Source organism: Pterocles gutturalis, unplaced genomic scaffold (assembly GCF_000699245.1).
Source record: "Pterocles gutturalis isolate BGI_N339 unplaced genomic scaffold, ASM69924v1 scaffold38187, whole genome shotgun sequence".
NCBI classification, from domain to species: domain Eukaryota; kingdom Metazoa; phylum Chordata; class Aves; order Pterocliformes; family Pteroclidae; genus Pterocles; species Pterocles gutturalis.
The window spans coordinates 27,314-41,683 of NW_010111514.1; the positions used below are offsets into that span (position 1 = coordinate 27,314).

A 14,370-nucleotide genomic window follows, 5' to 3' on the forward strand; every position below is an offset into this window, starting at 1 on the left:
ACTAGTATTTGTAGCATAGGTGTACTTAGATATTTTAAGCATTACAACAGAGTGTTGAAGCAAGTTGTGTTGATTTTGCCTTCTGTAACTTTCCATGAACAAAGGATCTCAATCAAGCACTTCCAAAGATCTAAATACAAGTCAGGCTGAAAAATACCTTCACGCCCTCAGACATGCATAAAGCACAGCAAGTATTCAGGCATATTATTCCTGATGGAAGATAAAAGAGAATAACTGACTAGGTAAACAAATACTCGTTATTTTTCCTGCTCAGGTATGAAAACTGAGCAGGAAATAGAAATGCAAGCAGGTATGTATGCTTTGATATATGCCTAGGAGGCTGTCAGAGATGAATACCGCTTCCCTCTCATTTCAACAGAAGCCAAGTACCTAAACCTTGCAAACTGGACTATGCCAAGCAAGCAACAGGATACTATACCCACCCACAGGCTGCTTACACTGGCCAAATCACAACACAAACAATGAATTGGAAAAAATCAAGTGAAAGAACTATTGTCAGGAAGAACAAGAAAAGCTTAGGCAGCAGTCTCAGGCAAAGGAAAACAATCTGAGTGTACGTAGTGTACACATAACACATCCCCTCCTCCCCCCCCCCGTAATGCGTCTTTGTTTCAAAAAAAGACAACACAGACCTACTTAATTCACTAATTCTTCTGAATGCCTCCATTTCTTTTACAAACTATCTGGTATGCCCCTGTAGGAATGCTCAGCAACTGAAAGAACCAAAAAAAAAGTAACAAAACTGATTTATTGGATATGACAAACTTCCTGGATCATAAAGGCCCTTACCACCTCAGAACTTGTAAAAAAAAAAAAAAAAAAAAACAAAAAAAAACACAACCAAAAAAACAAACAAAAAAAAAAACCAAACCCAAAAAAACCCCACAACAACAACAAAAAAAACCCACACCCCACCACAAACCCAAACAAAGCAAACCACCCAAAAAGAACTGTGGTCTTGCCAAAAAATGACATTTGTAACCAGCCCAAGGCCATTTATGAAAGCAATATGATTTCCCCATGTATTTTAGTAGTAGTCAGGTCAGGAGAACCTCATATCAAAGAAATTAAAAGCAACAATTAAATAGATTAATAGATGGCTTCTCCAATGCAGATACTTAATGATTTACAAGCAAATAACTTTGGTAAATCTGTAAGCTTTTTACTAATGCATGAATGGAGTAATTTATAAATGGGAGCCAGCATATGGCAAGTGTCTGTGGCAGCTGATAACTGAGGAGTCCCCATGTCAGTAGATGTATTCAAGCCAAATATGAAACAATCCTGGCCAGGCTTCTCGATGGCCAACACTTAGAACCATCTTAGTTACAAAACCAGGAAATCATAGTTATTTTCCATAATAAGTGGCAGATGACTACTCACAAAGCTGGTGGCATTATCTACACTCAGTTGCCCAACATTTCTTATTTTCACATACATTTGTGGTTTGGGAATTTCTAGTATAGTAGTACTTCAGTTTGGTAATGCAAGAAAAAATGCTTTGGGTTTGCCTAGTTTCTTCTCCCCTTTGTTCCCCATAACCTTTGCAGCTGCAACAGCTCAGTTACTTCCAAACCAGAAGTTAGAAGAAATCATCTAGCCTACCTTAAAATTCTTACCATTGCTTTGCTAAAACACTGTAGATCTCTGAACTTTGAAACAAAGGCTTGATGCAAGTGTACAGCAGGGAGAGGCTGTCCTGTTTTTCTGGGGACATTCTACTGTTTCCTTACTTTTGAGAGACCAACTTACCAGCTTTTAATCTGATTTATATTCAAAGCAATATAACAGCTGCTGTCCAACGTATGTGAAGGATGGCACCTTTGCTGAGACACACTAAGTTAAGCTCAACTACTTCACGTGCTTAGTGAGGAATGTAGTATTGGTAAACCTTGAAGAGATTCCACTAATTTGTGGGCCGTAGCTAGCTTTGAATGCATGAAAGCAAAGCAGGGTCTGCTGGGGAAGAAAAAGGTTTTATGACTCAAAAAAGAATATTAAGAACATCTGGTCTAGCCTCCCACAATGCTGATCAAAAAAGCTTCAAATAGATTTCTAAAAATATAGTGCAACTGAAACAGAACCTACAGGCTCAAAATGATGCAGATTCCACAAAGTCCCAAAGTGAATCACTGCACCCACCAGAGGGGAATTATCCTTGCTAATAAGTGTTCAGCATTTTATTCTTCATCTGATCCTAAACCTCCACCTTACTGACACTGTTTTTACTGAACTAGATTAAAAAGCTATTGGCTACCAGAAATCTTTCCCACACAAACACATCACCTCTGCCTTCTTTGCTCAGTCTCTCAAAAAGTTATGTTCTCCACAAGTTGTCATTCTTTTGGGAATTTCTTCTGCTGTTTTGGGTTTTTTTTGAAAGTGCACTTCAAAAATAAATTCAATTTCTGTTACTGGGTCTCAGAAACGCAGCTCTCATGCACACTTCTCCATGGAATGAATAACGGACTAGAAATTATTACATGTTGAGTTCAACAGCTGAGCAATATATCTTGTTTAATAACGAACAAAAATAACTTGATTTTAAATTACATTTTTATATGATAACTATGAAGACTGAAAGTGTACTTCACCAGCTATAAGAGAAACGTGGATGTGCCAAAGATTTTGAAAGTTTCCTACATTTACCACAAAGATTAAGTTGTTGCGTAGCATTGCCACCTGTGCTTAGGGAAGGTACAGAAAAGTAACATTTACTCTGCTACCACAATAACTCTTCTATGGTTGCTAAAGGATTTCCAAATAATCAAAAAATTCATGTTATTGGGGAAAAAAAAGGAAAAAAAACTTTACTTGAGCCACAAAACTCACTTTATGACATTGAAAGTTTGCTAGTCATTCCCAATAAAACCACACAAACCTCTTTTATACTTCAGTTTGACAATACAGGCTTAAACCTCTGATTGTCCATCCAGTTCTATTCTGAACCTCTAAATCACATCCAAGTAAATTTCCCCTTTGCAAAAATAAATACATATTAATATTTGCCCCTACCAGATCTCCAACAATCTAATATCATTCAAATGTGTCTTAAATAATTGTCCAAGTATACTTGCCACTGAAGAAATGGAAGCAATGACTTTCCAAAGGCCATGCTTCCCTCATTCCTCACAGTAAGAAAATAAAAGAAAACAAGACAGAAACAGACTGGCTTGCATGTTAGGCTGCAAGCCCATCTACTGATAACCAGCTCCATCTAAAAATTCATGTTGGCAAACACTTTATTTCCCTCTAAGATACTAACAGCAAGTATAAGCAGTTGTAAATCATATCTCAGGTTAATAAATGTGAGAGTCTAAAACTGGAATTAATACAACCTAACAAACAACACAGGCATGCAGAGCAGGGAGAAGTTAGGAGGCAGTAGGAATAATAACAGGGAGAATGAGCGGCTGAAGTGAAAAAAACATTTATGTATTTAGGAAACAGGCTGTGATTTGACACATTGCCAAATTAAATCGTTCCTGCAAGGGACATGAGTAAGACAGGCAGATTTCATGACAACAAAGCACCCTCACTTATAAAATGGTAGAATTAGCTGTTCTTAATACAATTTTCAGTAGATTTATCATAGTACAAAAAAAAACTGAAGAAAAATATCTGCTATGTCTTGAAAGTATGACTAAGTCTATACAATACACACAAACTTGATTTTCTTAGTCGCTTAAAGTCATCGTCTTAATAACCTTAGAAATGGAACCCAAGAGTCTGCAGACCTCAAAACAATTTTTCTCAGTGCAACAGTTTCTTTTACTAAGGGAAGCATATCCACCTTTACCACCACCAAAACCCTAACAGAGGTTCATATACAAACTGCCACCTTCCCACTCTACCCTACATACTTCTTCATCTTTCTCATCTCACTTCCTTACTGCCACTAGTCCTTAGAATTCCCTCTACAAAACAAAGACAACTAATATCAATTTATATCTGGTTCCAGCATCCTAAAGATCTGCTCCATTCTCATCTGCCAATAAAGATGAACAAGAGAGAGTATTTCCATCTCAGGATGCTAAGATGTGTAGTTCTCTGAAACACACCCAGCAAGCATGATGGTCAGCCCTTTCAGTCTTGCTGGCTTAAATGCACTCATCTGAGTGAGCAAAGAGTAGAAGTGTTAAACAGTATTACAACTATTTCCAGACCATCTATTTTAGCAAAGCAGTCTATTACTACCTGGTTTTCTCTTATGCACTGAATTGTTTTTTAAAAAACAGAAAAGTAGCACAACTGAATCCAAGACAACTATGACTCTTCCTCTTTTACCTACCTCTGCAGGTCTACGATTTCATTGTTTAACGTATCAAGTTCTTTAATTGCAGAAAAATCTGCTACTGAATTCTGTCCTTGAGTACTCTGAAAGATAAAAAGTAAATACTGTGAGTTTATAGCTTATACTATCCAACAACTTTTTGTGACAGCATGAGCTATCCTCTTTTAACAACTGTTGATAGCATTGTATTTCAAATCTTCAATCTTAAAAAAACCCCAAACAGTCCAGATGCTAGATTAACAGGACGCAACATATATCCAATGCATCTAGCAATTCAAACAGATTTTGTCTCCTGCAAACTCTTGAAGACCATCTTCCGCAAAAGCACAGGACCACCTGATCATACAAAAAAAAAAATCTAGTTCCAAAATGAGATTTACCTTACAGTTAATGCTTAGTTGGCTTCCTAGCATCCATTTAAGAGTAGTTTTGTTTGGACACTACTTTTATACTTATATTTCTTCACCTTGATGATCCTCCTGTTGCAGAGTTTAGACGCTTATTTGCAATGCTTTAAGTGACATCGAGCTAGTTTAACGTAAACCTCCAGAGTACTGAATGAAACCTTGATACTACAAAGCCATAGGTAAGTTACACCCATGAGCTGCCATTTACTTTATGTCTTTATAAGACAACAACCGCAATACAGATTATTTGTTTCAAGAAAGTACACATAAATGACTAGTGAACAAATGCTCAAGACACAAACTAGCAAATACTGTAATTGTTCTACTGTGGATTATCACAACGTGAACATACTCAGGAGGCAACCATGCTACCTTCTATAAATACATCAGTTCCTTCAAGCCTCCAATAAAGTCATCCAGGACAAACACAAAGTTAGAAGGAAAAGTATACGCATATAATTTAAAAAGGCAAGCGATACCCCCAAAATACCACAAAAGTATTTAAATGATGAAGTTGCTCTAAAGATAAATCAAGATGCTCTTAACTATGTATTTATACAAATTTATACTCTAGGGAAAAAAAAAACCACACAACAAAAAACAAAACGCCAAAAAACCAAGAGCTGTGAAAAGACTAAACAGTAAATCTGAGCATGCTGGGGGAGAGAATATTGTTCAGCAGAACTATAGATTATTTATGCATATTTTACTAGAACAAATGCCATGAACTGAGAAAAAATAAACCGATTCAGCTATTTTTAAACTGGTTAGTATCCAGCTTCTCAAGTTGGCAAAGTAACTATGAAGTTTAATCCTGTTCTAAAGGAATTACACAGGAGTTTTGTGGAGTTGCTCATGGTGTTCCAATGAAAAAGTTTTTACTTCTCCTCAAAAGGGAACACAAGGAAAACAGGGAGCTATTAGCTACTAAGTACAAACACTTTCCAGGCCTCCTCCTTTCATTAGTTAAAGAAATTCTGCACACTAATGCCAGAATCAAGCTTGAACAAAAGGTAGTTCAATCTTATTTTCAATTGTTCAGGAGAACTGGTGTGGGGAGGAACATAAAAGCCAACATTTTTAGCTTCAATATACAAGTTAACAAAGACAAAAGAACAATTTGCTGCCATTTACTACACTGCAACATGCAAGCAAACAATGCTTCGAGTTTTTAATTCAAAATAGTAATTAAAGTAAATCTCTGTCAAAATTCTTTAAGAGGAACTTGCATTTAAGTTTTAAAAGTTACAGAACTTTGTTACCACAGTAGTGTAAGGGAACCAAACATTAGATAACAGCAATATACATGCATATGCATTCTGAACATCTACCAAGAAGGATCACAAGTTAACTTCCCCTACTTTAAAAGGATAATGAATCACCATTGTACTTACTGATATTTCTGCTAGTATGTTTATATTGGTCAATTCAGAAGATGAAGCTTGGTTTTTGTTTTTTTGCACAATGTAAGCCATGCCACTTCAAGAAAACTAGCAAATACCATTATTTCTGCCTACTGCTCTCATCCTTTGTGTTCAATTCTTGAACAACAATCTTGGACAAAAAGGTTCTTTCATATCAACAGGACAACATCTTTTTGAAAAAGCTCATGATGAGCTGAACGTTCAGCTCAATCTACTAAAACAGACTCTTGGTAAGGATTTACAGAGCTAACTAAAAAATCTCTTACCTTCTTCCACAATATTCTTACCCTTATTATGTTAGTAATGCAAAAGAAAAAAAGTCACATTGATGTCTTTGAGAGTTCTATAAACCAATTTACGCACACAGAATAGCAGTAACCAACACTGATCTCATCTACTGTGTTCTGATCACTCCATTTTCTGCAGTATAATCAGTAAAACCATGGGTATTAGTCCTAATGATAACTGTCAACTGTCACGTTGGGTTACTATTGTCACCACTTCCCCAGCAATACACAGCATCTTCTCTTTTAAGTTTAAGCAGCACATACTACCAACAGGTAACAGCCACAGATGTCTGAGCTCAAGGAAGAACCTTGGGGTTCTGCCAAATGAGCAACTATGGAAATCAGCAAGAATCTGAGATCGCAACATGCTGTGACACTTCAGAAAAGTACTGTGCTACTTCAGTGATTATGTAAGGGTCTTAGAAGGATGTTCATTATTAAACCAACAGACAGTAAATATTAGAAAAGCAAAGATTCTCTAACCTTGAGAAAGCAGAGTTAACAAACTGACAGAATAATAAGGATGAAAAGCAGAGTGGTGCAGAATGGAAAAAACAGTCCAAACTAGAAAAGAGACATAGAAAGGAAAGCAAACATACAAAAAAGATTAGTAGAGTTGCAAACAAAGCAATTACTTTTTAAAAAACAGAATGTAAAAAGAAATTAGATACCAGTTACAGAAACTCAAAAGTAGTGCCAAATTTTGAGTTTCATTTTTTCAGGTGCGAATTTTTCATTCTGTTTAAGAAAGTAGTAGAATTAGGTCAATGTTTTGCACAACCAAGAAAAGGCAACCCACATCAGACTTCATGATGTGTAAAACAAGTAAGAATTTGTTATGACCTCTACCATCCTGATAAATACAACTTGAACTTCTGAGGTACAGTCTACTGCTGGATAAAGATAAATGGCAATCAACAGACTATGAAGACATTTAAACTATCTGTGAAGTATAAAATGGAGGACCGTTTACTTTTAAAACTTTAAACATATAATTCTAAACTTTATTTAATTCACTTTGTTTCCAGACTTCTTAAAAATACAACGTAAAAAAGGTAATTGTGAACACATTAGGAGAAAAACATTGAACTTGTGCACACTATTTCAAGTGCAAACTAAAATTTCTTTAGACAGGTAGTAGAAGGATTACTCTTTCAAAACAGAAGATAATGCTTTCTCAACATAAGATCTCTCTGCTTGGTTGGCAGGCATAATAAATGACAGCTTCATTTTGAAACATGAATGGAACAGTGTTTTGTTAATTCTTTGCACTCAAGACTTGTTTTCTTCCTGATATTATGATAAGTTTAAGGTATGTCAGTACATGAGGTGTTTCTTGCAGAGCCTTTGAAACTGATATTCATTGTTTGAGATTTATACAAAAAAATGCCAAACCCATCCTTACCTTCTGTAAACTGACACCCCTGTCTGAAGGTGGAATCATCTCTGGAGTCAGAGCCTGAGGTGGATCAATGCCCTTTGTTAACTTCTGATTAATTAAATAGAAAGCCAACGCAAACTGTTCCTTTGACAGCTTTCCGCAGTCCTTTGTGTCACAGAGAGCCCTGTACAGAGATGCACATGAAATCAAATCCTCATTGCTGCAAGTACAGTCCTCTTTATTGTACTTGCTGTCATTTAAAAATGTGAAAGTTGATAATGCGTATCTCCTCTTCTAAAAAATGCAATATAGAAGGCATGGTAATAAATTGGAAACATTACTCAGAGATACACAACTGCTTTCTCTTTGCACACCTAAGGTCCACAGCACTGTTACAGTAAGTTCCGATCTGGTGAAAGGCAGAATCAGGGCTATGAGTCAGTAACAACACCCGAGTACCTGTAACTGAAGTTCCTTCTAAATTAAAGAAATTTCACATGTTTATCTGATTTTCCTAAAATTCTTAAGTTAGAGGTTATGTTAACCATTCCCTGGGGGGGAGGCAAGAAGAAGTTTTTCCTATCAGAGTGCTCCACAATAGCTTATACTGGGGAAAGAATTAAAAAAAGCAGTGGGTGTCACTACTAGCTGTAATGAAAGATAAGTAAGTTGTAGAATGAGATGGGCCGTATGTCTCACATCCTAAGAATTTCACATGGGTAATTCTCTTCACCAGTATACAGACAGTATCAGTGTTTAGATACACAACACCACTATGATGTCCTAAATACAGGGGTTTAGCTGAAGTGCTTTACTACCTCCCCTAGGAGAGGACACATAGCATAAATGTGTTTTCTCCCCATTTATGTCCAAAAGTGGAGGCAAAGAAGTTACCACAGCTTATACAGAGGCCATGCTACTATATATAAAAAAAACCCCTTCACTTTCCGGGAATGTCAACATAGCACCTTCCATGAAAAGCACTAGGAAGGAGTGAGAACCATGCCATCAACTAAACAGCTGTCACGGAAAAAAACCCTACCAGATATGTGCAAGAAGAGCAGAAGGCAGTCCTGTCTTCAAGAATAGTTCTCTGGCTTCCACACCTGACACAAATCCATCCATGTCCTTGTCAGTTTTCACAAAGATCTCATCATACTTAATTTTGTCTGCAGGCGATACAACCCACTAAAGGGGAGTGGGGATGGAAGGGGGAAAAAAAAAGAACAAAAACCACAATACTAAGACATAGGCAGTTCTGTTTTCAGATGGTTACTTTCAGACTTACATAATTCAAGGACTACAGCACAGATTTAAAAAGTGATATAGGTGCCTAAGCTCATGAACTGGTTTTATCCTCCCAAATAGAGATACACAGAGATCCACAAGCAACTCCAAAAGCAGAAGCAAAGTACTTACATCAGTGAAGCACAAAGGCTGGTTAGTCCCGCTCTGCCTCCCTGCCTATGCATTAGCAGTATCCCCTGGAGCCCAGATCTCCTCCCAGCATGGGGTTGTGCCCTCCTCGCTGTGCTCTCTCACAGTCCTGCTTACTGTCTGGCTCTATGAGTTTTATTCCTCTTTACACAGCTGGAGAGATTTAGCTGGAGGGACTGAAGAACTGCTCAAGCCCAGAGTTTTAATAGTTGGCACACTCTAAATTGTAGGATTTATCTCCAATCAAGGTAAAGACAGAAATTACAGCCACTTCTCTTATTTCAGTGACATTTCCAAACACTATACTATAAAGATGTTTCAGTTTTTTGAGTGAACATGGCTTCAGGTGCAAGCCTATGAACACTAATTCATTTCAGTGTACAGGGATAATTAACAGATTAATCCCAAATGGTGCTGTACACAAAACGTACTCTGAAACACTCATCCAGAATGGTACTGCTTTGTAATACATGCAGCAAGACCTACCATCAGTCAAGTAAATTGCCAGATTAAAATCTTAGCACCTCCAGTTTCTTACTGATCACTCAAATATGGGTACACAAGTGTCCAAGCAGCATTGCATGCATTAAGTACTACAGTTCTTACCTTAGATTGCCTTTTCAAATTTTTCTTATTTTGAAAAGAATGAGTTAAGTTATAATCTACTAGTAAAGACATTTTCCTGAATTCTGGATTCTAAAATGAGCGGGATTAAATATACTTACCGGGGTGGGAGGCATCAATCTTCTTAATAATCACATTTGGAACAAACACCAAATCTCATGCATTTAGGTGGATATGCCAGACTTTTTATTTCCTTTTCCCATTGCTTGCAATTATCTATTCCATTTTCATTAAGGTCTTCTTGAAATTGCATGCATGCACGCATATACATCTGTGCATACATGCCTGAGACAACTTGTTTTAAGAACTTGTCCGAATTCAAATCAGTTTTCAGCCAGAAGACTTATGTTCTGCAGATGTGTACCTGGACTACATTTTTAAACTGTTTTCTTAATATTCTGACCTTTGGGTTGAGCTTGATGCCTTAAGATAAATTATTTTTAAAATATCTTCAAAATCTTTACTAAATAGTATTCTTTTATCCAACTGTGTATCTGGAGACATCCATAAAAAGCAGAAGACAAATTTCATACTTCTCCCCCTGGTGTTCCTATCAGTCTCCTCAAATTAATCAACCAATCAACAGGGTAAGAAGGAAACTAAAAGCCTGTATCAAGACTCTTCATCCAGGCAGTCTCCAAAGCACAGCATTAAGAGCAGAAATCTTCTAACCCTCAGTAACTTCAGCACTGTACCTGTGTTAATGGTGTTAAAATGCCTACACGTGGCAAGGATTGACGAGACTCTTTGGTAGCTGTTGAAGATGGAATTAATGGCATTGCTCCTGGAACACTAATAGGTTTTCTCTTGGATGGTGGCACCAAAGTTGCAGGCAAGGACATTGGCACTGGTTCTTTCTCCAAAGCACAGTACACCAAAGACATGGCCTGAACAAAAAATAAGGTGTGTGGATACATAAATATATAAGAAACAAATATACATATAAGAATTAGTTAATCACTGTAACATCTTTTAATTACTTTTCTCTGTTACAAGCCCCTTTCAGCTGAATTGCAGCTTGTCACCTTCTGACCTGCGTTCATTACTACTTTGAGGTTCAGTGCTCAGCAAATGAAGTTCAGTGTCTTTCAGAACATTAAAATGATTCTCCTGAACGTTACCAAGCTTGTACCATCACTTGTGGAATTTTATTTAAGAGAACACTTCAAACAACTGATTTTAATGCATTCACTGTTTTTCCAGGAATTGCTCCACTTAGCAACTATTCTTTTGTCATGGTTGTATCTTTTAATAATTTTACGACTTGTTCAAGACACAGACCTGCACCTTAAAGAAATTTTATAATACTGTACAGATTATCAATTTCTTTCAAACATTTCCTTAGTGCATATCAATCCTCTGATCTCAAAGCTAGAAGTCTGAAGAATTAAAGTATAAACACAAGAAAGCAAATATAGTAACAGTTAACTACTAGGTTCTTAAAATAACTGGTTTCAAAAGAAACTGAAGCATATAGGTGCCTGAAGATGACTACAACAATATTCAAGAAAGCAATTTTTACACTTTTATTCTTTGATAAAAATACACGACAGCAGAAAAAGGTAATCATATTTATATTACAAAAAACAAAGCAAGGTTTTGATGTTGTCCATAACATCAATTCTTAAGAATTAAACAGATATTTTTAATTTTCTTTTTATTTTATTATTTTAAACTTTGAAAGGATAAACAAAAGCTTAGTTTCTATAAATTAAAATTAAAGGCTGGCTTTAGTTCCCCTTGAGGACAGAAAGGTCACACTACTTTTTCAAGATTCTTGCAATGCAGAATGTGGTTAAGATACTTCGCTAGCTTTTCCAAACTTTTAAAGTTAGGTTTGATATTTCTGTCCATAAAATTAAACCCCCTCCTCCAGAGTCAATGTATAATTCCCTCCTCTCCAATTCGCTTACATGCAAAAACAAGCTGAAAGTTCTGAGAAAAATCTGATGCATGATTACTATCACATTCAAGACTTACACAGTCTTCAAAAGCAAGAGCTTCCCACTCTCTTCTCACTTGCCATCTCTTGGGGGAAGTGAAACTTATTTACCACTTCTTACATTATTCCATCACTCCTGGCATTAATACTGTTAAAATTCTAACTTGCTACGACTTTTTGAAGAATTTATACATAATTCCTTTAAAATTTTCCTCAAAGGTATCCTGAGGCATTCAAGTACTATAAACAGTGAAGGTTAAGGTAAAACTTATTCCATGAAAACACTCAGTCTCTCATGGGACAGCAGATCACAGACTAGATCACAGATTTAAGTTTTTAATGGCTCATTTAGCCCCCAAAGTTACTGCTGTGTAATGAGAGACATTCACTAAACTGCCAGAAACATTAACTAGTACTAAAACGTGATAATGACTCTGAATAAAGGCAATAAATGAACTACGCAAACAGTCAAAAATTAATACACAATGCCACTATTTAAACCTTTGCGATTAGACTTCCAAAATCCCAAGATGCAGAAGATACTTACAACTGCAAACTCATCTCGATCCAACATTCCATCACGGTCAATATCACTCAATTCCCATACCTACCAATAAAAAGCAGAATATAGGGATGTTTGCCTGAACTGCAGCAGTTTCCTATTTAAAAGCTTATTAAAAACAAATGTGAGAACAGCCTCCCTCTATCCAAGGTTCTATTAAGATCAGCAGTATTAGTTTTGAGTGAGGAACATACATTCATATAAACCATGCAAAAAAAGAAGATTGTTAAATTGCAGACAGAGTGCACTAATGGCACCCTGCGCTAAACCAAGCGGTCAAGAATACACATAACTGATACACTGTGGTAAGAGGTAATCTATCAAAAAAATTTTTTTTTTTTTTACAGTTTACAATTACACATGTACGGCCACTCCATAAGACAGTATTTAGTAGTTCAGCTTATTATTACAAATCTTGAATTTGAAAAGCAGATGTTGCTGAGTGTAGCACAGTTATAATTTGTGAATTAACAATTAAGTCAAAAGATATTCTTACTCGTCCTAAGATATCCACTGGCAGTTTTGAGTTAAGGAGTACAGGTTTCACCTTATCACCTGACAACAGTCCATTCACAGGATTTAGGCTGTCAAAAATAGCATCATACTTGGCCTTGTCTTCCAGCTGCAGGGGCAGAAGAAAAATATTCCTTATGGAAACAGTCACACTTAGCCTAAGAAGCAGCAGTTTTTTTGAAAGTATTAACTTCTTTTTTTTTTAAAGTTACAGTTGGAAACGCACACATTGCAGTTCCTAATGCTTGAAACAAAATATTAAAAAAATTTATTTCTAAGCTAGAGACTCATTCAAAACCCAGTGAGATTTATTCTTCAATTATTTTCATGTCTTCAGGTAACTATTCCAAATAAACCACATTTCTAAACATAAAGAGATTTCCCAAGTCACAAGTGTTTTTATCTCATGAGGTCTACTAGCCCAATTACAGCTTTGACATGAATGCCAACTTATTATACCTTACAAACTACAGCTACCAGTAACATTGTATTTTTCTCAGACAGACTTATGTTTTCTTGCAAACAACATCGTAGATCTAGGTAACAGCCTGATCTTTACGTTACCTTAACAGCCCATGGTACATCACTTGATGTTGTTCCACTGCGTAGCAAGGGACTACTAGTATCAGTCTAAAGAATAACAGGAAAAAAGAAAACAAAACACATTAAAAGAGACATGGTTCCGACCTCACAAAATCACTCCCTTAGTTGAGAAGGTGCTCCTTCTCAAAGCCAGAACTGCATTTTAGTCACTCCTACCTTAGTTAAGGACACAAAAATTTAGAGTAAGATATTTTAAATGTTTCTTCCATTAAGGACAACACTAGTAGAACAAATAACATATATATTCAAATTATACTCAACTCTATATTCAATCCCCACTAGAACATGTAGATTCTTATGGCACATTGCTTAATTTTCCCCTATTGTAGGGCCCTGTTGCCCTACAACATCACTTTCAGAAGTGCTTGGTATTTATACCAAACCTTCCTAACTGTTAACTTAAAAGTAGTTCTTATTAATGAGTCGATATGTTCAATTAAAAAAGAAATCTTACAAATCTTGGTGGAGGAACAGGCAAATTAAGACTACTCAGGGAAACATCCAATCCATTCTGTGCACATGCTACAAGTCGTAATGCCACAAAAAATTCCTATAGGAAAAATGAGATTTTAAAGGCTTTATTATATGAAAATATTCAAATTTCAGAAGAATTAAGAGCTTTTCTAGTATTGCTATATATACAAAGGGTTGCAAATGGCTTCAAAGTGGATCACAAAGTGACAGAAAGCAGCAGTCAGCAACCACTGAATTCCTACAGTGAGGCAAAGTTTATAATTACTAGCTGCAAGCATTTAGTAACTTCTTGGCTAGTGTGATCAGTTCTCAGCACTCAGTTCTTCTACAGCAGAGCAGTGAAAATTTAAAGTAACAATTACAGGTGTTTATCTTGGAGGAACCAAGTTGATCCAAAAGGT

At 36.3% G+C, this 14,370-nt stretch overlaps 1 protein-coding gene across 1 annotated transcript; it reads right to left on the minus strand.

Annotated features, from left to right (window-relative positions):
• Nucleotides 1-7,793: 7,793 nt before the first annotated feature.
• Nucleotides 7,794-14,045, minus strand: LOC104461987 (epidermal growth factor receptor substrate 15-like; the record flags this gene model as incomplete). The annotated part of the gene is made up of 7 exons (XM_010073751.1): nucleotides 7,794-7,998; nucleotides 8,857-9,002; nucleotides 10,571-10,762; nucleotides 12,365-12,424; nucleotides 12,876-13,001; nucleotides 13,457-13,522; nucleotides 13,950-14,045. Coding segments are annotated over 7 exons (891 nt in total), but the record flags the coding sequence as incomplete, so codon positions are not given.
• Between the last annotated feature and the right edge of the window lie 325 nt (nucleotides 14,046-14,370).